The sequence below is a fragment of the Hypanus sabinus genome, chromosome 18 (assembly GCF_030144855.1).
Source record: "Hypanus sabinus isolate sHypSab1 chromosome 18, sHypSab1.hap1, whole genome shotgun sequence".
NCBI lineage: Eukaryota > Metazoa > Chordata > Chondrichthyes > Myliobatiformes > Dasyatidae > Hypanus > Hypanus sabinus.
In genome coordinates this window covers 75,546,409-75,573,773 of record NC_082723.1, presented here as the reverse complement: position 1 = coordinate 75,573,773, position 27,365 = coordinate 75,546,409, and the positions used below count along the sequence as shown (strand labels likewise).

At 41.9% G+C, this 27,365-nt stretch overlaps 1 protein-coding gene across 1 annotated transcript in view; it reads right to left on the bottom strand.

Annotated features, from left to right (window-relative positions):
• cltcl1 (clathrin, heavy chain-like 1) overlaps nucleotides 1-27,365 on the bottom strand; it is a 146,085-nt gene that overhangs the window by 43,662 nt on the left and 75,058 nt on the right. Inside the window, exons 12-16 of the mRNA XM_059943697.1 lie at nucleotides 21,428-21,592; nucleotides 18,570-18,750; nucleotides 15,151-15,314; nucleotides 8,176-8,301; nucleotides 5,925-6,067 (exon numbers count right to left, since the gene is read on the bottom strand). Of these exons, the coding sequence (XP_059799680.1) occupies nucleotides 5,925-6,067; nucleotides 8,176-8,301; nucleotides 15,151-15,314; nucleotides 18,570-18,750; nucleotides 21,428-21,592 (779 nt within the window). The remainder of the gene's footprint in view (nucleotides 1-5,924; nucleotides 6,068-8,175; nucleotides 8,302-15,150; nucleotides 15,315-18,569; nucleotides 18,751-21,427; nucleotides 21,593-27,365) is intronic.

Sequence of the window (27,365 nt, the reverse complement as noted above, 5' to 3'; positions counted from 1 at the left end):
TAGTGACACACAGCACCTTACTGATACTGGACGAATAAAGCCATGTCAAACCTTGTTCACAATTCTAAGCATGGTTAGTCTGCTTCTCTCAAGAATAACCAAGCAGGCAATTTAAACCTCCTGGTTATGAGGATTACTCAATGACCACTACGGAAGTGGGAGGAGAGAAAACCAATTTGGACATGGAGTGGATGTTTCAATTAGTGAGGGGAGTCTAGGAGCAGAGGACTCTACCTCAGCAAAGAAGGATGCCCCTAGAACAGAAATGAGGAGGGATTTCTTTAGCCAAACATTGGTGAAACTGTGGAATTCATTGCCATAGAGGGCTGTGGAGGCCAAGTTATTATCCAAGAAAGGATGTGCTAATGTTGGAGAGAGTTCTAAGGAGGTTCATGAAAATGATTCGGGGATTGATCAACTCATCTTAGCAAAAGCATTTGATGGCATAGGCCTCTACTCACTAGAATTCAGAAGAATGAGGGTTGACCTAATTGAAACCTAATGAATGTCGAAGGGCCTTGATAGACTGGATGTGGAAGGAATGTTTCCTATGGTGAGGGAGTCCAAGACCAGAGGACACACTCTCAGAATAGAGCAGCATCATTTTCGAACAGAGGCCAGATGGTCAGTGATCGCTCCCAACTGAGGTGAATGCAGAAGGGGTTGGCCATAACTCCCAATGGGGAACACCATTCGGACTTAGGCATGAGCGGAGTCACGTAAGAACTGTTTCACATTCTGAGATTTAGGTGATTGGACTGTATTTTATTTTATATTGGTCTCCTTCAGTTTTTCAGCATTTTCTATGTGTTTGCCAGGGATTGGGGGGTGGGGTTTGATGCTACCGTTGCTGTTCTTTATTGAAACTGAAGGGCTGGACGTTATTGTTATTGTATTTTTTTCTGGGGGAGAGGGGTAGGGGTAGGGGAAGGGGATTTGATGTTATTGCTGCAGTTCCTTTTCTGTAGGGAAGATGATGGCGGATTTTGGGGTTTGTTTCTTTTTTGTATGCGGGGGGAGTTGATTCTGTATTTCACGGCTATCTGGAGAAGTTCTGTTGTACATCCACACTGACAATAAAATGAATCTTTGAGATGAGGAGGAATTTCTTGAGCCAGAGAATGGTGAATCTGTGGAATTTATTACCACAGGTGGTTGTGGAGGCCTAGTCTTTAGGTATATTTAAGGCTGAGGCGAGTCTTGATTAGTCAGGGCATGAAAGGATATGGGGAGAAGGCAGGTGATTGGTGCTGAGAGGACAAATGGATCAGCCATGATGAAATGGTGGAGTAGACTCGATGGGCCAAATGGCCTAATTTAGAACATAGAATAATACAGCACATTACAGGCCCTTCGGCCCACAATGTTGGGCCAAACCTCAAACCCTGCCTCCCATATAACCCCCCACCTTAAATTCCTCCATATACCTGTCTAGTAGTTTCAAACTTCACGAGTGTATCTGCCTCCACCACTGACTCAGGCAGTGCATTCCACGCACCAACCACTCTCTGAGTAAAAAAACTTCTAATATCCCCCTTGCCCTTCCCTTACCTTAAAGCCACGTCCTCTTGTACTTGGCTGTCCACTCCATCTATTCCTCTTAATATCTTGTACACCTCTATTGTGTGTCCTCTCATCCTCCTTCTCTCCAAAGAGTAAAGGCCTAGCTCCCTTAATCTCTGATCATAATCCATACTCTCTAAACCAGGAAGCATCCTGGTAAATCTCCTCTATGCCCTTTCCAATGCTTCCACACCCTTCCTATAGTGAGGCGACCAGAACTGGACACAGTACTCCATAGGTACCAGAGGTTTATAGAGCTGCATCATCGCATCTCTTAAACTCTATCCCTCGACTTATGAAAGCTAACACCCATAAGCTTTCTTAACTACCCTATCTACCCGTGAGCCAACTTTCAGGGATCTGTGGACATGTACCCCCAGATTCCTCTGCTCCTCTACACTACCAAGTATCTTGCCATTTACTTTGTACTCTGCCTTGGAGTTTGCCCTTCCAAAGTGTACCACCTCACACTTCTCCGGGTTGAACATCTGCCACTTCTCAGCCCATTTCTGCATCCTATCAATGTCTCCCTGCAATCTTTGACAATCCCCTATACTATCTAGAACACCACCAACCTTTGTGTTGTCTGCAAACTTGCCAACTTACCCTTCTACCCCCACATCCAGGTTGTTAATAAAAATCACGAAAAGTAGAGGTCCCAGAACAGATGCTAGTGGTACACCACTAGTCACAACCCTCCAAATCTGAATGTACTCCCTCCACCATGACCCTTTGCCTTCTGCAGGCAAGCCAATTCTGAATCCACCTGGCCAAACTTCCCTGGATCCCATGCCTTCTGACTTTCTGATTAAGCCTACCATGTGGTACCTTGTCAAATGCCTTACTAAAATCTATGTAGATCACATCCACTACACTACCCTCATCTATATGCCTGGTCGCCTCCTCAAAGAACTCTATCAGGCTTGTTAGACATGATTTGCCCTTCACAAAGCCATGCTGACTGTCCCTGATCAGATCATGATTCTCTAAATGCCCATAGATCCCATCTCTAAGAATATTTTCCAATAGCTTTCCCACCACAGATGTAAGGCTCACTGGTCTTTAATTACCCGGATTATCACTACTACCTTTTTTGAACAAGGGGACTACATTCGTCTCCCTCCAATCCTCCGTCTACCATTCCCATGGACAACAAGGACATAAAGATCCTAGCCGGATGCTCAACAATCTCTTCCCTCGCCTCGTGGAGCAGCCTGGGGAATATTCCGTCAGGCCCCGGGGATTTATCCGTCCTAATGTATTTTAACAACTTCAACACCTCCTCTCCCTTAATATCAACATGCTCCAGAACATCAACCACATTCATATTGTCCTCACCATCATCAAGTTCCCTCTCATTGGTGAATTCCGAAGAGAATTATTCATTGAAGACCTCACTCACTTCCACAGCCTCCAGGCACATCATCCGACTTTTATCTCTAATCAGTCCTACCTTCACTCCTGTCATCCTTTTGTTCTTCACATAATTGAAGAATGCCTTGGGGTTTTCCTTTACCCTACTCGCCAAGGCCTTCTCATGCCCCCTTCTTGTTCTCCTCAGCCCATTCTTAAGCTCCTTTCTTGCTACCCTATATTCCTCAATAGACTCATCTGATCCTTGCTTCCTAAACCTCACATATGCTGCCTTCTTCCATCTGACAAAATTCTCCACCTCACTTGTCACCCATGGTTCCTTCACCCTACCATTCTTTATCTTCCTCACCGGGACAAATTTATCCCTAACATTCTGCAAGAGATCCTTAAACATCGACCACATGTCCATAGTACACTTCTCTGCAAAAACATCATCCCAATTCACACCTGCAAGTTCTAGCCTTATAGCCTCATAATTTGCGCTTCCCCAATTAAAAATTTTCCTATCCTCTCTGATTCTATCCTTTTCCATGATAATGCTAAAGGCCAGGGAGCAGTGGTCACTGTCCCCCAGATGCTCACCCACTGACAGATCTTTGACCTGACCCGGTTTGTTACCTAATACTAGATCTAGTGTGGCATTCCCTCTAGTTGGCCTGTCAACATACTGTGACAGGAATCCATCCTGGACACACTTAACGAACTCTGCCCCATCTAAACAACTGGAACTTATCAGGTGCCAATCAATATTAAGGAAGTTAAAGTCACCCATGATAACAACCCTGTTATTTTTGCACCTTTCCAAAATCTGCCTCTCAATCTGCTCCTCGGTATCTCTTGCTGCTACCAGGGGGCCTATAGAATACCCCCAGTAGAGTAACTGCTCCCTTCCTGTTTCTAACTTCCACCCAAACTGACTCAAATAGGATCCTGTTATAGTACCCACCCTTTCTGGAGCTGTAATAGTATCCCTGACCAGTAATGCCACCCCTCCTCTCTATCCCTTTTAAAGCACCGAAATGCAGGAATATTGAGAATCCATTCCTGCCCTGGTGCCAGCCAAGTCTCTATAATGGCCACTACATCATAATTCCATGTATGTATCCAAGCTCTCAGTTCATCACCTTTGTTCCTGATGCTTCTTGCATTGAAGTACACACACTTTAGCCCTTCTACCTTTACACCCTTTATTCTGCTTCTCTTTCCTCAAAGCCTCTCCATATGTTAGATCTGGCTTTACTCCATGCACTTCTTTCAATGCTCCATCGCTCCGGGTCCCACCCCCCTTGCAAATTAGTTTGAACCCTCCCGAACCATGCTAGCAAACCTACCTATTTGCTCCTATATTTTATGGTTCCTTTAAAATAGAGATGAGGAGGAATTTCTTTATCCTGCTGGTGGTAATTTGTGAAATTCATGGCCAGAATGCTGTAAAGGCCAAGTAATTGGGCATATTTAAGGCGGAGTTGATAGATTCTGATTAATCAGGGCTGTGGTTCAGTGTGTAGCCCTTTGACTCTCAGTGACAGACGAGTTCCACTCAGAACTGAGGTACCAGTTGCCCTGCTGCAGAGGAGGTGCTGCAGTCTTTTAGAATTCAAGGAAATGTTATAAACAGTGAAGAACTCCAGCTTAAGATTGCACTGGTGAACCTCAGAGACTTCTAACTGGTAGCTAACAAAACAAGGACAGTAGCTGAATACTTCGTTAACCACACTTATTATGACAAACAATCATCACAAATAATACCCTGTAACTTTCCTTTGGACTTAAAGGCAATTTGATATGGCAAAACTGAGGCAAGGCAAGGCGGCAGGTCCATCACTGAGAGTGCGGCAGAGAGTGAAAGGTCGTACACAGGCTGAATTGAAGCCGTGGGGTCCAGGCCCCAGAGGGTATCGATGCAGCTGGACAGTGTTTGGATGGAGATTTACAAGTCGTATTGAGGTGGCAAAGTTCGGCATTTCTGAGAGGTGGAACACGTTTGGATGGCGATTTAAGCACGGGGCCAGATTTGAAAAGGTCAGGTGTCGAGGTATGGGTTGATTAAGGTCACTGCTCTACGACACTTACTCAGCTGTACTGTTTGCATGATGTTTTTTTTATTGCATATTGGGTGTACGATGATCTTTTTATGGGTTAATTTATTCTTTTTTATAGGCATGATGTGGCTTTTTATTGCACATTGGGTGTTAAACAGTCTTTGTTTCATGGCTGCCTTGAGACAAATTTCAAGATTGTATAATTTGATAGTAAATGTACTTTAAACTTTGGGTGCTGGTTTGAATATGTAACCCACGACCACCCAAATGCTTCAGTTCAGGAAATAAAAGTACGATGGTATTTGATTAAATTACGAACCCAGAAATACAGACCTGCCTTGAATTCCTTCAATATTAGTAACTTCGGTATTCCCAACTTTTACTAATACGGACAAACCCTACAGCAATTGCTTCTTGGACACAACGTAAACACTCAAAATGCGAATTGATATACTTGAAAAACTGCTTCTTCTGGCTCTACTATGCTTTCCCAACCCCTCCTAGCTTTTATTGAGGTTCAGGATGCAGAGTAACTTATCGCGTGGTCATCGAAACTCAAGTGAAATGTGCCTTTCTCGTTAACACCCAAGGGTGTGCTGGGGGCAGCCCACAAGTGCCAGACATTCCAGCACCAAAGTACACACACAATACTCAACAGAACACGAGCAACGAAATAGCAGTAAATTGAGCCCGATTCTTCACTCCCACCCATATACATTCCTCTACTGTCTTCACTCTCCAGTAGACTAGCAGACATTGGGCCTTTGATTTCCTGCAGCAAACTCGAGATTTGTAAACTGCATCTCTTTGAGGACGGGAGAGAAGACAAACCCGCCAGTCCTACAGGTGACCGAAGCAGCATGGCCACATTCAGAGCAACTTTCATCCCTCAGGCCCAAAGGAAGCAAGTGTCCGATTGGAAATCGTACTGTTACAATTACTGACCTGTTCCTTTTCTCCACTTCACCCACAAGTTCATCAGTTGAAAACTGACCACGTACAACAGTGATGAGGTTTTTTATAACTTCTTCAGAGCAATCAACGTCGAGTAGTCCGCCTACCACCACTGGAAGCCTGCTTGGATTCACCTGCACACACAATGAGGGTGGGGGGGGTTAATGCATTAATACATTTGCCGCAAAAACCTGAAGTGACTCAACAACTGTAGTTCTCACCTGTGAATTTGCCTTGGACTAACATTCTTAGTCTTAAACACACAGGACTATTTATTAAACACTTTAGTATTACGACACAAGTTTACCAAGGTCAAACAAATTGAAATGTTAGCCAAATGGTTTGAGGCTCATAAACTGACACTGCAAAGATTCCAGATTTCAAGAAACAATTCAAATACTTACATTACAGAATCAAAGAATCTTTTCAGTATTATCCATATTTTTTAAAATCATCTGCATATTGTCTCGTATTGCACATATCTGTTTGTTGGTCTTTTACAGGGGTGGGCAAACTTTTTGACTTGAGGGCCACAAAGGGTTCTAAAATTTGACAGGGGGGCCGGACCAGGAGCAGATGGACGGAGTGTTTTGGTAATACAACTCATAAGAGAAAATAAAATATCATGGGATATGTAGAAAACATGTGCTTTAATTTCAATTGAAAATGAACAAACACATTACAACAAAATATCTGTCTTAGAAGTCCCATGGTATTTAGCTATTTATTGAAATGACTTTTAAAACACTGAAAATTAAATGAATAAAATACAGCTTTTTAAAATAGTATCAGTTATTATTTTAAAGCACTGAAAATTCTGTTATCCTTCAAGATATTATCATCATCACTCTCCTCCTGACTGTCTTTATTTCAAAAACGGTAGGAGATGCAGGTCTACTTGTCCTGCTCCTTCTTATTCAATTGTCCCATGTGCCAAAACTCAACAACGACCCGCACAATGACAGAACAGTGAGAGCGCGCCAGTATGCGGAGCTCTGTGCTCGCAAATCCCCGCAGGCTATCTCCCTTAGCCGGAACGCTGGCTAGTCGTGAGCCAGTTCGGATGTACCAGGAAATGGGTTGCCACAAGGTCACAAAGTAAAGCGCAAATGTGGAGTAATACGCTGCACCTCAACAAAGGTCAATGTATATAGAGTGCGTCATCTATTGGGAAAACGCCAGAATTGTGGGGAAAAAACGTTAACAAGGTTTATTAATGTAATTTCATCAAGTTCTGCGGGCGGGATTAAAAAGCTTAAAGGGCCGCATATGGCCCGCGGGCCGTAGTTTGCCCATGCCTGGTCTATAATGTATTTTTTTACCATAAATTCTGTTGTATTTATTTTTCTGTAAATGTCCACGAGAAAATGAATCTCAAGGTGATATGTATGGTGACATATACATTCTCTGATCATCCAAGAAGAGCACAACCTTCTCCTAGAGTTTGGAGGCTTGCATGCCTCAACGACCCAGAGAGCTATGCTGGCTAGTCAGGGCCTTGTGCTTTGGCTCTTGGGATGGTGACTCATGCCCAACAGGCCAAAAGGTAGAGGTCCAACTAAGAGTCATCTCCAAGTCCTCCAGGTTCAGGGGTTCAGCTCAGGGCCAACAACCCTGACTGGTCAAAAAAATTGTTACAGAAACAACAATGAAGAATCCTTGCAACACAAAGTGCTGGAGGATCTTAACTGACCAGGCAGCATATATGGAAAGAAGAAAAGAACCCTTTATCTGTGTGTGACGGTATTCCAGAGTTTCCACCCGCGACTTGCTAGACTGGCAGTAGTGAAAACCAGAACTAAGCTACTAGCACAATGAAGGAAGTGCTGAACACTGCCCAGATTGAGAGGCAGAAATTAGAACACCGATCCACACTTGGAGCACAACAGAGAAAGATGGCCAAAGACAGACAGAGATGGAGGACCTTCATTGCTGCCTTAAGTGCCAGCAGCATAACTAACATAATTTGATAATAAATTTACTTTGAAACTTTGAAAGCCTTGAAGGTTTCATGATGTAAGGTGCTTGTGCTAAGTATTTGAAAATTAATTAAGCTGCAGACATCCTTGGATCTTCTCTCTTCCTCAAATGACTCAACAGACTTACTTCACAGCTGTGCAATATACATTTTCAAAGGGCAGCCCATTGCTCTCAAAGTAATTTATCTTAATGCATACAGTGTAGAATGTGACTATCAAAACAGCATCTGCCCCAGATGGTTCGGTTTAATTGCTGCACTTACCTTCTGAACATAAATCTCAATATATTTCTGCAGGTTGTTGCGATATAGGTACAGAACAAGGTCATGCACGAAGTCAAATCGGTCACACACAATGATCAATGGAAGCTGATCGGTTAACTTGGCTTCCTGGAAACAAAATAAAATTATTACTCGACTCAACGATACCAAAAGTTAAATTGAATTGATGGGATTTGTGTAGCCACCATATAGCTGAAGGAGGGTCAGGAGAGCAAAAGTAAATTTAACTAAACAAAATGCTGGAACACTCAAGTCAGGCAGCACTATGGAAGAGTTAATGTTTCAGACCAAGACAGACATAAGACCTACAGTACTATGCATAGGACTTAGTAAGGGTGCCTAAGATTTTGCATTACTGTATTTGGCAACATGTAGCAGCGAGTTTGTAAATATGACGGAAGCAAAGAATTTTGGGATTAGCGAGGGTGTAGCACCATGGGAGTGATGTGGGACAGGTGGCAAAGGAGAAGTGCCAGGGATGGGGCAGGGGGTAGGTGGTGCGGGTCCAGACACGCCCAACCCGGAAACACCAGGTAAGGTAATTTGATTTGAAACAACTGGTTTATTGATCATTACAGAATGTCGCTCTGGTGCTTCCCACTCCCTCTCCTCTCAGTAAAATACATTGCCACAGACAGCTGTGGAGGCTAAGTCGGTGGCTGTATGAAAACTGGAGGTTGATAAGCTCTTGATTAATAAGGGCGTCAAAAGTTAGAAGGTAAAGGCCGTATTACTCTGTATTGCTGCTGCTGCAAAAAAAATCATGATGTATGAGTGAAAAACCTGATTCTGATATGGGTCTCTATTGTGAATTGAGAGTGGGAAAGGAACAGGGAGAGGGGAAATCACGGTTGGGAAAAGGGGAAGGGAGAGGAAAGCAGTTGTCTATAAAAAGATCATTAAAACACCTGATGCCCTTTCTATACCAGTCTTGAAATGTTGAATCATGTAGAAGGCTGGAAGAGGTGATTATGTAGAATAGGACTTGAAAGAGAGAGGCCATAAAAACTATATTTTCTGAACTGAACCCATATTCTCAGGGTGTGCCTGATAACAGGATTAGCAATTGGTTTAGGCGTAAGAAAAGGAGTGCGGATCCAAGAATGAAGAAATAAGAGAAATTCATTGCCACCCATATTGGACAGTCAGATTGACTTATGGAAATGAGATCAAAAGATGAGATAGTGTATGTTAGCTGCCCAGTAATATAAGCAGAAATTGGACAGAGGCATGCCCCCAACACTTTTAGATTTTTGAAGATGGACTTTATTCAGTCAGGGACGCTTGCCCTTCCATACGTAGGATGATATGACTGAGTCTAGCGAGTCAATGACTTTAGGAATGAAAATTGGTATAGATTGAAAAAGGTATAAGAATTAAGGAAGGATGTTCATTTTAAAAAATTAATTCGGCCCATCAGGGACATGTACAGGGGTGACCACTGTGCTAGGCTCTGTTTTGTATGATTTAACAAATTAGTGAAATTTTCTCCAAAAAGACACTTATAATTCCTTGTTACTATGACGCCAAGCTAAATAAATTGGTTATTCACTACCTTGAAAAGGTTATGGAACTTGAATGCTGCCTTTTTGAGGTATCGCTCCTTGAAGATGTCATGTCAGCTAGCATGTGTAATGCCCTAGTTAGCCATGTTTAGTTATGGAACAGGGGGTGCTGAGCTGCCGGAAGATACAAGTGATATACAGGGGAAGGGCACCCTCCAGTAGACAGGTAAGGTCACAAAGGAATGGTTGAAGCTGGAAAAGCTGAAGATGAGATAAAGAGGTCTCCAAGATTCAGGAAAGCCCTAGCTATGCAGGCAGAGGATGTACCTGAGGATGTACCTGATGTTATGTCCATACCCATGGTGAGATATGCTACTTCCATCTGCAAGTGCATTGGGTGTCCTGAAATCTCAAAATTCATTTGAATACTGTGTTATTAATAATGGTTTAATGAGTTCCAAAGTCATGAGGATATGACTATTTTTGGGTGGAGGAAGAATATAATGCACCCTGGTTAAGATTTTTACTAGGTAGGTAAAAAACTTAACCAGGGCATGCCATAATGTGCTGTAAGTATTTCATTTTGGCAGTTCTATAAAAACATTGTGTTGTGTTTAGAATGTTTGGTTTCAACTGAAAGATAAAGGGTTATGACATTCAAATTAGGAATGCTGTGTCTGCTAGTTCGAGAGAGCAGGGCAAAGAGAGATTAGTGGCGGATAGTGGGGCTCGTGCTTTTTTTTTGGTGGGAGCTATGGGAGAGGACAAGGGAAAGATGATGCTGTGAGCAGATGAATGGTTCCAAGGAGGAAGGGCCAATATTCCTGCAAGAACACCCATTTGCTCGAGATGGATTTCAAGCCAAGTTCAGGATGTGATGTGTGTTTTCACACAGATGGAGGGTCCAGTGCGTGAGGAAAAGACAACTCCAGGATGAGCTCCAACTTTATATGCACATTGGACTGGGTTAACTGTAGTAGGCCCTTTTACTTATTTTTCTTTTTCCCAACTAACTGTTCAATTAAACTGAAATTCATAAATATAATTTTATGTGATGTACAATCTGTTATTTCTTGCTGACTGACAATTGTGTATGAGCAGTATTTACGCAGCATTTGTTCCAATTGAGGTTTCTTTAATTGGAACACCACAATGTTCCTACTTGGTTGAACCCCAAATCATAACTACTCTAGATGTATATTATTTATGAAAGGTGGCTTTCTCATCGCTGAGTCCTATGGCGACTAACAGGGCTGGCAATCAGCCAAGTTTCCATACGAGCCCAGTAAGTGGGGTTTCACCTGTAATTCAGCTCATTTCTGAAGGGATCTGCAACTCACTCACTGTGAGCTCAAACTTAAGCTACATACTGGAATTAAGCTCGCAAATCCATAATTAAATTCTTGAAAATCATTTGGCTGAATACTTTCCCACATACCTCAGTCTCAATGTTGCAGTCAGTAACCTGCCTAAGGTGTGTTTTAGTGAATCTGGTGTTCAAAAAAAATTACCACTCACTTGGAGCAAGAGAGAGAGAAAACACTTTCAAGTGTGAAGGTTGTGCACACTGATTGTAGATGATACATGGACCCATAAGCAGTCGGTGCCTATTGTTAAATAGGACACATGCCCAAACTCTCCAGAAGGCAGCACCTGTTTAGGTGATTACTTTTCCTACTAAACTTGTTTTCCTCAAAAATTACTTTCTGCATCACAGTGATAAGAATATAAGCATCAGGGGAGTGGCTGGTCACAAGAGCATATAAATAGAACCCAGCACTTATAGCAAATAACATGATTAAATGAGATGTTTATATCACTTTTTCTACTTTAGCTCAAATTACACAGGTGAACCACACTAGCTACCCTCCTTATTGACTGTGGTAACAAAAGATAGCAGAAGTCTGGTCAATCTAAATTTGAATGCAATCAATTCATTCAAGCAATCGCCTAGAGTTCTGACTAAAACTTTGACAAGATTCAATAGATATGTGGTGGAGAGTATATTGACTGACTACATCACAGCCTGGTATGGAAACAGCAATGCCCTTGAACAGAAAAATCCTACAAAAAGTATTGGATATGGTCAAGTCCATCACAGGTAAACCCTTCATGGAGGGTTGTCGTTCTCATCTGTACAGAGTACTGTCACAGGAAAGCAGCATGCACCATCTGCAGACCATAAGCCGAAGGAGCAGAACTGGGCCATCAAGTCTGCTTCGCCATTTCAACATGACTGACCCATTTCCCTCTCAATCCCATTCTCCTGCTTTCTCTCCATAACCTTTCACGCCTTGACTTATCATGAACCTATCAACCTCAGCTTTAAATGCACCCCAGTGTCCTGGCCTCCAGTTGCCTGTGGCAACAAATTTCACAGACTCACCACCCTTTGGTTAAAGAAGTGCTGCAGTTGGTAACCTGTCTAAAGTGTGCTTTAATGTGAAATCAGGTGTTCTAAATGGACATAGAGCATAGAAATTTAGAGCACATTACAGGCCCTTCAGCCCACAATGTTGTGCATGTAACCTACTTTAGACACTGTCTAAAATTCTGCTAGCACATTGCCCTCTATTTTTCTAAGCTCCATGTACCTATCTAAGATGCTCTTAAAAGACCCTGTTGTATCCGCTTCCACCACAATCGCCCGCAGTACATTCACGCACCCACCACTCTGTGTGGAAAAACTTACCCTGACATCCCCTCGGTATTTACTTCCAAGCACCTTAAAATTGTGCCCCCTTGTGTTAGCCATTTCAGCCCTGGGAAAAAGCCTCTGCCTATCTACATGATCAATGCCCCTCATCACCTTATACACCTCTATTAGGACATCTCTCATCCACTGTCGCTCCTAGAAGAAAAGGCCAAGTACACTCAACCTATTGTCATAAGGTACACCCTCCAATCCATATCTGTTCTAAATAGACATCCCTCTGTTTTGAAGCTGTCTCCTCTGGTAATAGACTCTCCCACCAAAGGAAACATCGACACCATTCCACATCCACTCTACTTAGGCCTTTCAGCATTTGATAAGTTTCAATGAGATCCTGACCCATTCTTCGAAATTCCGGTGAGTACATCATGGATCCCTGCCACCCAGAACATACTCTCTTCTTGCTGCTGCTAGTCAGTGACAATCAACTCCTTGGTCTTACTGACACTGACTGAGAGGTTGTTATGAAACCACTCAGCCAAATTTTCAGTCTCTCAGCAAATTTGAATATGGCATTGGAGCTGTGCTCAGTCACAGAATCATGGGTGTAAAGTGAGTAGAGCAGGGAGCTAAGCATACATCCCTGTGGTGCACCTGTGTTGGGAGGTCATGAAGGAGAAATTGTTGCTAATCCAAACTGACTGAGAAAACCCAGAATCCAATTGCACAAGGAGGTACTGAAGCCAATGCCTTAAAGTTTATTGATTAGTTTTGACGGAATGATGGTATTGAATGCTGATTCTGTTTAACATCCAGTGCTTTAAATATTGACTATATTCATTAAGAACTGTAACTTCTGAATCAGTGGGTTCAAAATACTTCAAACAGGGAGACTGCTGCCTCAAGATTTTCATTGCATGTATGTTTATGAAAAACTTGGTTTAAAAAAAAATATTGAGCCATTTGGTGCCAACGAACCATGGCAATGTTCTGCGGGCTGTGGACAATTCTTCTAGGTTATGATATTTTAGTGAACAGTTCAAATCTACCACTTTGAATGTGAAATGAACTATGCTGCTAAGCAAAAAGAAATAGACTTCTGGAGGAATTCAGTGGGTCAGGCAGTAATAGCCAGTCAACATTTTGGGTTTAGACTCTAAGGTGACCACTTTGTTTTTTTTTAAAAAAACACAGGCAGCATTAAAGGAAAAGCTGCTCGGTGAATGATGTACAAACACAATTGACTCCCTTTCTTCTCATTACTAAATCGGACAGGAGGTGTAGGACTCTCAGGTCCCACAATGCTAGGTTCAGGAGCAGTTGTTGCCCTGCAGTCATTGGGCTTTTGGAACGAATTTATTCGCCTCAACACTGAAGTGACTCACTTCCCGGAACTCTGCAGCTCATGTTTATTATTTACTTTGTTAAAATTTAGTCTTGCACAAAGAATGTTTGTCAGCCCCTGTTCTGTGTCGCTTTCCATTGATTTTATTGTGTTTCTTTGTTTTGTAGATGCCTGCAAGAAGATGAATCTGAAGGTTGTATTTATTTATTGAGATACACAACAAACTAGGCCAATCGAGCTGCACTGCCCAGATACCCAATTTAATCCTAGTCTAATCAATTTATGACCGATTAACCTCCCAACCAGTTCGCCTTTGTACTGTTAGAGGAAACTGGAGCACCCAGAGGAAACCCACGTATGTGTTTTATATACTTAAATAATAAATTTACTTTGAACTGTGTCCTCCAAGAGGGCTACAACTTGCCATTGGGTTTGGAGGTTCGTGTGCCTCAAAGACCCAGAAGCTACGCTGGCTGTGATTTAGCTCTTGGGTCACCCATGCCAAACAGTTTAATTAAAGGACAGCACCATAGCATAAAGGTTAGCACAACACTTTACAGTACAGGCAACCCTGGTTCAATTCCCAATACTATCTGTAAGGAGCTTACGCGTTTTCCCTATGACCATGTGAGTTTTCTCCAGGTGCTCCGGTTTCCTTTCAGTCCAAAGATGAACCAGTTGGTAGATTAATTGATCATTGTAAATTATCCCATGATTAAACTAGAATTAAATGGGGGGGGGGGTGGAGAGGAGGGATTGCTGGGCAGCTAAAAGGGCCTCACAGTATCTCAATAGATAAATACTAAACCACATTTTTTGCCTAGTCCAGCTGGAGATTGACTCAAAATCTGAAGCATTTACCCAAATAACTAATACAACATATGAGCACTTAAAAGAAAGCCCAGAACAGCTGTTTTATTCGCTTGTTTGCAGAGTGATGCAGTCACAAGGTCACCTTCCAGCAAAGTGAACAGAGGGAATGCTGAAAACATCTCAAATCCACCTTGTTGCAGGCACACATTGGTGAGCTACCCATATAATTCCAATCACTTTTAAAAGAATTTCCCAAATCCATTAAACTCAGTCACCCAAAGAGCTTCTATTTCATGAACTATGCACTGCTTACTTTGACAAATCCAACAAAATCAATCTGTCCTGACATAAGCATCTGAGTAACCCTGTATGAACAGTGTATATCAGGGTTAGGCTAACAATCAATGAACTGAATACTGAACAGATTGACCAGATGGAAGACTTTTCCCACAAGTTAGGCTGCATATCACCCTTAAAGATGTCGCCACCATATACAATACTCCTCAGGACCGCACTGCAGAACTACTTAAACTGACAAAAAGCCAACAAATTTTCCCAAAAGGCAAAAAACACAACCAATGTGCTTTTCAGATTTTTGACTACATGTAAAAATAGGAAGCAATATAAAATCTTGTAAATACCTTCAGGAAGTTTTTCACACGTTCTGAATCATAACAGTTGCTTTCGCGACATATACGTTCAACTTCCTTGATCTGCCCAGTTTTGCAGGCTGCCTGAATGTACTTAAAGTGGACATCTGGTTCTTGGCTGAAATTCACAATGGATCCAAGGAAGTAAAATAATCCTAAATGGGAAGACAGCATTTGTATGAATTACTATTTCATTTAATAAATTTAAAATATATTGAAGGATTTTTGAGCTAATATATAAAACATCAGCATTATGTCAAATCAAAAAGAAAAATTCTAAAAACTTAATTTACTAAAATTTAAAAAACAAAATAGTGAGGCTGACAAAGTATTCATCGCCTTTGTAATTACTACACCAACTTTCCTCAGTGGCCTTAACAACTCACCCAACTTGTTGACGTAGAAAATTGGAGGATCACCTGTTTTCAATGAATTCATAAGAACAAATACCCTCTCTCCCTGCAATGTTCAACAGTATGGTAGATTTTCAACAGAACAAACCAAAACAAAAACATAAGAGCATTCAAGGCAAGTCAGGGAAATGATAATAGAGGAGAACAAATCTGGGGAAGGATTCAAGACCATCTCAAAGGCACTAACCAAACCTCATGGCTCAGTGCTGTCCACCATGAAAAAGTGGAAAAAAATATGAAACCACAGCCACAGTGCTTAGGTCAACCTGTCTCTTTAAACTCAGCTGCCGGAGAGGAATTATAAGTGAGGATATTGTGGTGCCAACAGTCACTTTGAGTGAAATGCAGAAGTCAGTGGCTGCAAATGCAGATGATGTTCATGGCTTCATCATCTCCAAGGGCTTGCACAAAAATTGGCAAGTAAGAAGCCTTGGCTAGACAAAAAAAAAAGCATTTCCTTGCCCTAAAGACTTTTCAAAGCGATACTGTAAAGACGTGGAAGAAGGTCTTATGGTTGGATGAATCTAAAGTAGAATTTTTTGGTCTCAACACTTAGCGGTATATCTGGCATAAATCTAATACAGCTAACCCCATCCCTACTGCAAAGTACGATGGAGGTAGAATGATGCTATTGGGATGCTTTTCAGGAGCAGCAAATGGAAATTTGGTTAGGATTGATGGGAAAAGGAATCCTGCTAAATACAGAGAGATTTTAGATAAAAACCTGATAGCCTTGCTCAGAAAGCTTAAAGTGGGGAGGAAGTTCATCCTTCATCAGGAGAATGATCTAAAGCACACTGCCAAAGCTACCATGGAGTGGCTTCAAATGAAGAAAATTAATGTCCTCGAGTGGCCTAGTCAGAGTCCTAACCTTGACCTGATCAAACATCTCTGGCAAGACTTCCAGATTGCTATCTACCCCTGCTCCTCAACTAGCTGGGCTATATTTATTAGTTCAGCAATTGGGTTCAAGAGTCAGGAAGTTATGTTGTAGCATTATAAAACCCTGGTTAAGCCACATCTGAAGCATTGTATTGAATTCTGGCCACCCCATTATTAGAAGGAGATCAATGCTGTGGTGAGGGTGCAGAAAAAATTCACCAGGAAGCTACCTGGATTAGAAGTCACCACAGATAAGAGTGAACAACTTGAGTTTTCTCTGGAGTGGCAGAGGCTGAGGGAAGATATGCTAGGTTCTAAGATTACGAAAGACACAAGTGGATGAGACAGCCAGGGCAAATCTATATGATGACAAAGAACTTGCAAAATCTGAAAGCACTGAAGAATTGAATCAAGGTCATGCTTACATTTTAATTAAAACATTAATTTTAATGAATCAAATTACTGAAACTACTTTCTCAAACAGTATTGGCTATCAAGGTATTTTAAGATGCAAATGAAAACCAAGAATGAAAAAGCACATCTTGGAATAGACCAGTCTTGCATAAACAGCTGGCAGCAGAAAGATTCTCAGAATTGCTGACCACTAAAGAATGAACACAAGAAATTCTGCCGATGCTGGAAATCTTGAGCAATACACAAATTGCTGGAGGAAATCTACAAGTATTTTGCTGTTTGCCTTGCTGAGATCCCCCAGCACTGTGTGCGTGTTGACCACTAATGCTTTTGTTGAAAGCCAGAAGATTCAGACTTGCATGCAGCTTGAAAAATAAAACCTAATTCAACTTCCGAAGGCTTGTGTTTCTCACATTGTATAAATGAATCAGAATCAGACTTAATACCACCAGCACGTTGTGAAATTTGTTGTCTGTATGACAGCAGTGCAATACAAAACCTGATAATAGAGGGGGAAAAAAGCATAAATATATATCAAAAGTAGTGAGTTGGTATTCATAGATTCATTGTCCATTCAGAAATTGGATGGCAGAGGGAAGCAGCTGAATTGTTGTGTGCGCGCCAATAGGCTTCTGCATCTCCTTCCTGGTGGCAGCAAACGAAGAAAAAGACATGACCTGTGTGATGGGTCATAAATGATGAATGCAATCTTTTTGAAGCATCACTCCTTGAAAATGTCCTGGATGCTGGGGAAGCCAGCTGACTAAGCTTACAACTCTCTGCAGCTTATTTCAATCTTGTGCCCCTCCATACCAGACAGTGATGCAGTCAGTTAGACTCCTCTCCACAGTACCCCTATAGAAAGTGTCTTTGGTGACATACTTTTACTTCCTCTATCTGCCTCCACTTCCTGAGGAGACTGAGGTCCTTTGAGTATGGAGTATGGAGGCCCCTCCTTCACATATTCAAACAGTACAATCTTCTATTCTGTGGTTTGCTAGGACAATGGCATCAACACGGGTGATGCCAAAAGGCCCAATAAACTTATTAGAAAGGCTGGCTCTGCTTTAGGAGTCAAACTGGACACACTGGAGGCTGTGGAAGAATAAAGAACCCTTTGGAAAATCCTGGCAATTCTGGACAATGTTTCTCACACTCTGCATACCATCTTGGCTGAAGGAAGCACTTTTAGTAATAGATTAAGACAAATGCGCTGCTCCAAAGACTGCTAAATGAGGTCATTCTTGCCCTCGGTCATTAGGCTCTATAATGAGTCAACCTATATCTGGGGAAGTGACGACCCCCTCCAGTTAGACTGTTTGAGGTAACTTGTTTTTTTTTTTATTTTTCCTTACTTTTCTAATATTTGTATCTGTCCATTTGTAATGCTGTGAAATTGTACATTCTTTTGGGATCAGTAAAGTATCTATCAAATCTCCTCAAACACCTAATGAAATATAGTCGCTGTTGTGTCTTCTTTGCAGCTGCATCGACATATTGGACCCGGGAATGAATACTAGCCATCAGGATTAAGTTTGGAAAGCTTCAGTCCACACAGTAGAACTTTCAAAATTATACAAAGAACAAAGACTGAGAAAACAAAACCAACAAGAAGGCAGTTATGAGCATTTTATAATAAAAGTTTCCTCACACATTACATAAACCATTTAAAATCACTTCAGCTGTGTAGCAGCCTCTTACCTTCATAACTTTTAAAGGATTCAAAGAGCTCTACCAGTGACTGTGTGCCAAGCTGCTCGTGATACTTTGATGCCACTTGCACACAGAGCTGCAGATTCTGGCGGATGTTTGCCGATAACATGGCACGCAAGCACTCAAGAGAATCTTCTACTGACAGGGCACCAAAGTAGTTCACAAGCCACTAGAAGCAAGAAGAAACACTTAGCCACAAGAGGGTCCTGATCAGCAGTATCGCCATCTGGTATGGGAACAGCAAGGAATCTGACTGAAAGGTGCTGAGAAAGATTGTGAGCTGAGGGGATCACCGGGTTCTCTCTCCTCTCCAATCCAGGACAGACCAGAATATTGGTTTCATTGAGTCCTCGGTATTGTCAAGGACCCATCCCATCCATTCCACCATCTCTTTAACCTCTTACCCTCGGACAGTACAAGAACAAATGTGCTAGGAAGGGTAACAGCTCAACCACACAACACCCCTCTCCCCCCACGGCTGTGGGACTTCTGAACACTTTGCTACCACCTAGTACATATTTATAACACTGTTGTATATTTAACTACAAGTCGTACATGTTTATTTTCTATTTATTTATTAAGTGTGGAATAGGCCCTTCTGGTCCTTTAAGCTGCATCATCCAGCAACCCCTGATTTAACCCTAGCCTAATCATGGGACAATTTACAATGATCAATTAAACTACCAACCAGCACGTCTTTAGACCGTGGGAGGAAACCAGAGGACCCACAGGAAACCCACAAGGTCAAGGGGAGAATGTAGCAGAGGGAATCGAACCCATGTCGCTGGCACTCAGAAGTGTTGTGCCAACCACTATGGTGCCATGTATTTTATATTAACTTGTACATCTAGGGAAATCTATTAATGTAACTTGTGTTATTATTTTATGTACTGTGGTCCCAGAGGAACATTGTTTATTTTAGCTTTATACATGTGGGTGGGTGAAATGGCAATACAGTTGAACTTGAGCTTAAGGATTCCTGTGAGGTTCACTATAAAAACAATATGGATATGACACCAAAAGGAGGCCATTCACACATCTGGAAAGTTTGGCTTCCGGTTTCTCAGTACTCAAGGTTATGGAATTTCTGTTCCACCACTTTCAGATAAAGAATCTTGGACCCCCTCTTTTACCTACAGGGAGAAAGGAAGGGAATGGGATTAAGGGGTAAAATAAATCGGCCATGATGGAATGGCAACGCAGATTCGATGAACCGAATGACCTAATTCTGCTCCCATATCTTATGCTGAACCACTGGCAACCTGTCATTAAGAATCCAATGGACTGAGCCATGGCCAAAACAATGGAACACAAATATTGATCACAATTTTGGTAAGATGGCAATGCGCTTAGTTGCAGTGGCCTCTCCAGGTCCAAATGCTTGCCTCAAATGTTTTTCTCATGATCCCAAGACCCTATTGTACACTACAGACCTACAGAGTAGCTGCGATTCATCAGGTTAATGCATGGAACAGACCATCATACAGCGGCGTCGCCTGTTACACTCACCTGGGGGGAAAGTGAGGGCAAACAGAACTGCAGCAAGTGCACTGGGATCCATGCTAGGTTAAAAGGCTAACATTTGCAGGTTGGCTCTCCCATTAATACTGCTTTCTAATGTTCACTTCCTGGGAAACAAACTATTACCTTCATCTGCAAATGACCCAGGGCAAGATGAGGAAATGCTGTATTCTTATTCTTACAGGAGCAAGGCTCAAGGATAACCTCCCATGCACTATCAATCAACAGATAATGCCACTCAGGGATTTGTGCTAACATTATTTTGTAACTACATTCTGTATTGAAAGTCTGGCTGAGTGTGCCATACCAATAACCCCTTATTCAATGTCAGCAAGATCAAAGAGCTGATTACAGATTTCAGGAGAAGAAACCAGACGTCAATGAGCCAGTACTCATCGGAGGATGAGAGATAGAGAGGGCTAGCAACTTTAAATTCCTAGGTGTTATTACTTCAGAGGACCTGTCCTGGGCTCAGCATGTAACTGCAATTACGAAGAAAGCATAGCAGATTTTCTCAGGAATTTGTGAAAATTTGGCACAACATCTAAAACTTTGACAAACTTCTACAGATACGTAGTGGAGAGTATAGTGGCTGGCTGCATCACAGCCTGGTACGGAAACAATGCCCTTGAATGGAAAATCCTACAAAATGTAGTGGATACAGTACAGTCCACTATGGATAAAGCCCTCCCAACAATTGAGCACATCTATATGAAACTCTGTTGCAGCAAAGTATCATCCATCAGAGATCCCCATTACTCAGGTCAAGCTCTTTTCACTAATGCCATCAGGAAGGTGGTACAGGAGCCTTAAGACTTACACTACCAGATTCAAGAACAGTTATTACCCCTCAACAATCAGGCTCTTGAACCAAAGGGCATAATTTCACTCAAGTACACTTGCAAGTCCCAGCTGGAGATTCACTTGCCCCATCATGGAAATGTTCCATCAACCAGTAAACTCACTTTCAAGATCTCCTCATCTCATGTTCCCAATATTTATTGCTCATTTATATATTATTTTTTCTTTTTGTATTTGCACTGCTTGTTGTCTTCTGCACTTTGGTTGAACGCCCTAGTTGGGCAATCTTTCATTCATTGTGTTATAGTTAGTAATCTACAGATTTATTGAGAATACCCACAAGAACATAGATCACAGGGTTGTATGTGATGACATGCATGTACTTTGATAATAAGATTTACTTTAATTTTTAGATCATAACTATTACATGCTGTATGTGACTATATGCACCATGGCCCTGGAGATATATTTTGTTTAGTCATATATACGTGTATGGTTGAATGACAGTAAAACTGAACACATACCTCGGGGTTTAGCAGATGAGTGTGGACAACGGCACGTTTAATATCATATAGATCTGTATAATGCTCCAAAGCTCTCTGCAGCAAGCCCGCCTTCTCACACAGCTGGGCAATATGGGCCCGATCATAGTGGGTGAACATTTGATTTCCGAGAATTGCATCAGCAACCTGAGAAAACACAATACTATTATTAAAATCACATTGAACACTTGCCTACAAATCTGATCACCTAAGCAGCAGACCGGATTAACAAGCTGTAGCGAGAAAGTAAAATTCTTCAGAGACCATAACAATACAGAATGATATCTGGTTTAGCTCTACAGGAAGTTGTTGAACCAGCATAAAAATTACTGAAGTACCACACACAAAACGCTGGAGGAACTCAGATCAGGCAGCATCTATGGAAATTAACAAACAGCTGACATTTTGGGCTGAGACCATTCAAGTCTGGAAAGGAAGGGGAAGACACCAGAATAGTGTCTAGGAGGATAGCTAGAAGGTGAGAAGTGAAGCCAGGGGGCAGGGAAGGTAAAGGCCTTGACAGCAATGTATCAGTTTCTCCTTATGGTTTAAAGAAAATCCCTTCCACCTCCCCTCTTCTTCTATTCTCCCCACACTGGCCTCTTACCTCTTCTCACCTGCGTATCACCTTCCCCGGCTACTTAAAGCTGCAAGACATTGGCAGGATTTAGCTTATTGAGTCAGCCCCACCATTCCATCTTACTTTTTGTCCATTATGCCGCTGTCATTTATGACAGCAGTGCAGGATCTCCATATCTGGTGGTGTTCAGTAGCTTCCTCTCAGTTTTCACTACTGCTAGTTGTGCAAGTCCTAGCTGGACATGCAGGAATACTGTCACTCAGATGTAGAGGGATTCTTCATTGCCGTTTCCATAACAATTTTGTTTGACCAGTCAGATCTTAGCCCTGAGCTGAAACCCCGAACCTGGAGGATCAGTCTGGCCTCTATCTGTTTGGCATGGGTGACCCTACCAAGAGCCAAATCACAAGGCTCTGACTCCAGCCAACATAGCTCTCCCAGTCATTGAGGTACACAATTCTCCAAACCAGGGCAAGGCTGTGATCCTCTTGGAGGACTATTTCATAATGGTTGGTTTATTATCCATCTAAACCCCATTCTACTGCCTTTTCCCATAACCTTTGGCACCCTGACTAATCAGGAAACTATCAAACTTCAGAGCAACACAATCAAAATGTTGGAACTCAACAGGTCAGAGAGCAACTTTTTGGGCTGAGACCTTTCTTCAGGACTGGAACCTATGAATTCCCACTTTAAATATTCACAATCACTTGGCCTCCACAGCCGGCTGTGGCGTTGACTTCCACAGACTAAACCAGAGGTGATGATGATAAATCAAATGCAACAATTAAATAAATTACTAAAAAAATGTAACTTGACAGTTTAGATGAATCTCTGAAGCCTACACATTACACCCTCAGATGTCATTATAGGAAAGAAAATTTCCTTTGCATTTTCCCCCCTCATCTTAAAGGTGTGCCCCCTAGTATTAGACACTTCAACCCTGGGTAAATGATTGCAGCTGTCTGCTGTATCCATGTTTCTTATAGTCTTACACACTTCTATCAGCACTGCACAGTAGCATAGCGATTAGCACCATGCTTTTCAGTACAGGTGACCCCAGTTCAATTCTCACTGCTGCCTGTAAGGAATTTGTACATTCCACACGTGACTGCATAGTTCAGGCATGGGCAAACTACGGCCCGTTAAGCTTTTTAATTCGGCCCGCAGAACTTGATGAAATTATATTAATAAACCTTGTTAACATTTTTTCCCCGCAATTCTGGTGTTTTCCCATTAGATGACGCACTCTATATACATTTGTGGCGACCCATTTCCTGGCACATCCGAACCGGCTCACAATTAGCCAGCGTTCCGGCTAAGGGAGATAGCCTGCGGGGATTTGCGAGCACAGAGCTTTGGAGCCTCTGCGCAGGGGGCAGGTTGAGGGAGGCTTAAAAGTGAGGCTGGGGATTTCGAATAAAGTTTTTTTCTTCGACTGCAGTTACCGACTCCGTGTCATAATTTTAGCGCTGCATGTAGCACACCGCTACACATTGACCTTTGTTGAGGTGCAGCGTATTACTCCACATTTGCGCTTTACTCTTTGTTCGGTTCGACCTATTTGTGTGAACAGGCGTTCAGCGTCATGAACATCAACAAAGCCAGCCACAGATCCAAGTTAACTTACCAACACCTCAGATCCATCCTGAGAATCGCCACAACAAAACTAAATCCAGACTTTGATGCGCTGGCTAAAAAGGGAGACCAACAACACTGTTCCCACTGAAATTAAAAATAAGTTTCTTCGTTGCGTTATGTAAAAAATGCATTTGAAAATATTTTTTTCAATAAGCCTTACATGTTACATGTCATTTCTGTTAAGTGATGGACATGAGTAGTGTGTAGGTGCACGTACGTTCTCAAAATAAAAAATGCGCTCCAGATCAAATAACAGGCTCCGCATACTCGCGCACTCTCACTGTTCTGTCATTGTGCGGGTCGTTGTTGAGTTTTGGCACAGGGGACAATTGAATAAGAAGGAGCAGGACAAGTAGACCTGCATCTCCTACCGTTTTTGAAATAAAGACAGTCAGGAGGAGAGTGATGATGATAATATCTTGAAGGATAACAGAATTTTCAGTGAGGAGGAGAGTGATGATGATAATATCTTGAAGGATAACAGAATTTTCAGTGCTTTAAAATAATAACTGTTACTATTTTAAAAAAGCTGTATTTTATTCATTTAATTTTCATTGTTTTAAGAGTCATTTCAATAAATAGCTAAATGCCATGGGACTTCAAAGACAGATATTTTGTTGTAATGCATTTGTTCATTTTCAATTGAAATTAAAGCACATGTTTTCTACATATCCCATGATATTTTATTTTCTCTTATGAGGTGTATTACCAAAACACTCCGTCCATCTGCTCCTGGTCCAGCCCCCCTGTCAAATTTTAGAAACCTTTGTGGTCCTCAAGTTAAAAAGTTTGCCCACCCCTGGCATAGTTGGTTACATGGGTGTAATTGAGTGATGCAGGCTGGTTGAGCCAGAAGGGCCAGTTACTGTGCTGCAGCTCTAAAAATTTTTTAAATTTGGGTACAGAATCTTTATGTTCCCGTTAGTTTGAAAGGAAAGGATAAAAGTTTGAGAGAGCCATGGCTTTCAAGGGACACTGGAAACTTGGTTTGGAAAAAGAGAGATCTACAATATAGGCAGCAATGCGGTGCTCCAGGAATATAAAGAATGTAAAAAGAATCTTAAGAAAGAAATTAGAAAAGCCAACAGAAGGTATGAGGTTGCTCTGGCAAGTAAGGTGAAAATAAATCCAAAGGATTTCTACAGTTATATTAATAGCAAAAGGATAATGAGGGATAAAACTGGTCCCTTAGAGAATCAGCGTGGACAGCTATGTGTGGAGCCGAAAGAGATGCGGGAGATTTTGAACAAATTATTTTCTTCAGTCTTCACTAAAGAGAAGGATATTGAATTGTGTAAGGTAAGGGAAACAAGTAAGGTAGTTATGGAAACTATGGTGATTAAAGAGAAAGTATTTGCGCTTTTAAAGAATATAAAAGTGGATAAGTCTTCAGGTCCTGGCAGGATATTCCCTAGGACCTTGAGAGAGGTTAGTGTAGAAATAGCAGGGGCTCTGACAGAAATATTTCAAATGTCATTAGAAACAGGGATGGTGCCAGAGGACTGGCATATTGCTCAGGTGGTTCCAATGTTTAAAAAGGGTTCTAAGAGTAAACCTAGCAATTATAGGCCTGTCAGTTTGATGTCAGTGGTGGGTAAATTAATGGAAAGTATTCTTAGAGATGGTATATATAATTAACTGGATAGACAGAGCCTGATTAGGAACAGTCAACATGGATTTGTGCATGGAAGGTCGTTTGACAAATCTTAGTGAATTTTTTGAAGAGGTTACTAGGAAAGTTGACGAGGGTAAAGCAGTGGATGTTGTCTATATGGACTTTAGTAAGGCCTTTGACAAGGTTCCACACGGAAGGTTCAATCATTAGGTATTAATATTGAAGTAATAAAATAGATACAATAGTGGCTGGATGGGAGTTGCCAGAAAATAGTGGTGGATAACTGTTCGTCAGGTTGGAGGCCAGTGACTTGTGGTGTGCCTCAGGGATCTGTACTGGGTCCAATGTTGTTTGTCATATACATTAATAATCTGGATGGTGGGGTGGTAAATAGGATCAGTAAGTATGCAGATGATACTAAGATAGGTGGCATTGTGGATAATGAAATAGGTTTTCAAAGCTTGCAGAGAGATTTAGGCCAGTTAGAAGAGTGGGCTGAAAGATGGCAGATGGAGTTTAATGCTGATAAGTGTGAGGTACTACATTTTGGTAGGAATAATCAAAATAGGACGTACATGGTAAATGGTAGGACATTGAGGAATGCAGTAGAACAGAGTGATCTAGGAATAATAGTGCATAGTTCCCTGAAGGTGGAATCTCATGTGGATAGGGTGGTGAAGAAAGCTTTTGGTATGCTGGCCTTTATAAATCAGAGCATTGAGTATAGGAGTTGGGATGTAATGTTAAAATTGTACAAGGCATTGCAAAGGCCGAATTTGGAGTATTTTGTACAGTTCTGGTCACCGAATTATAAGAAAGATGTCAACAAAATAGAGAGAGTACAGAGGAGATTTACTAGAATGTTACCTGGGTTTCAGCACCTAAGTTACAGAAAAAGGTTGAACAAGTTAGGTCTTTAATCTTTGGAGCGTAGAAGGTTGAGGGTGGACTTGATAGAGGTATTTAAAATTATGAGGGGGATAGAGAGAGTTGATGTGGATAGGCATTTCCATTGAGAGTAGGGGAGACTCAAACAAGAGGACACGAGTTGAGAGTTAGGGGGCAGAAGTTTAGGGGTAACACAAGGGGGAACTTCTTTACTCAGAGAGTGGTAGCTGTATGGAATGAGCTTCCAGTAGAAGTGGTAGAGGCAGGTTTGATATTGTCATTAAAAAAAAATTGGATAGGTATATGGACAAGAAAGGAATGGAGGGTTATGGGCTGAGTGCAGGTCAGTGGGACTAGGTGAGAGTAAGCATTCGGCATGGACTAGAAGGGCCAAGAGGGCCTATTTCTGTGCTGTAATTGTTGTATGGTTATAATAAGATACTTGTGCAAGGCAAGACCCCTAACAGTGTTGATGAGCAGAGGGATTATCGGGTCCAAGTTCATAGCTCGCTGAAAGCGGCTACACAGGTTGATAGAGTGGTTAAATAGACAATAGGTGCAGAAGTAGACCATTCGGTCCTCCGAGCCTGCACGGCCATTCTGAGATCATGGCTGATCATCTACTATCAATACCCGGTTCCTGCCCTGTCCCCCTATCCCTTGATTCCCCTATCCATAAGATACCTATCTAACTCTTTCTTGAAAGCATCCAGAGAATTGGCCTCCACTGCCTTCTGAGGCAGTGCATTCCAGACCCCCACAACTCTCTGGGAGAAGTTTTTCCTTAACTCTGTCCTAAATGACCTACCCCTTATTCTCAAACCATGCCCTCTGGTACTGGACTCTCCCAGCATCTAGAACATATTTCCTGCCTCTATCTTGTCCAATCCCTTAATAATCTTGTATGTTTCAATCAAATACCCTCTCAATCTCAATTCCAGCATGTACAAGCCCAGTCTCTCTAACCTCTCTGCGTAAGACAGTCCGGACATCCCAGGAATTAACCTCGTGAATCTACACTGCACTTCCTCTACAGCCAGGATGTCCTTCCTTAACCCTGGAGACCACAACTGTACACAATACTCCAGGTGTGGTCTCACCAGGGCCCTGTACAAATGCAAAAGGATTTCCTTGTTCTTGAACTCAATTCCCTTTGTAATAAAGGCCAACATTCCATTAGCCTTCTTCACTGCCTG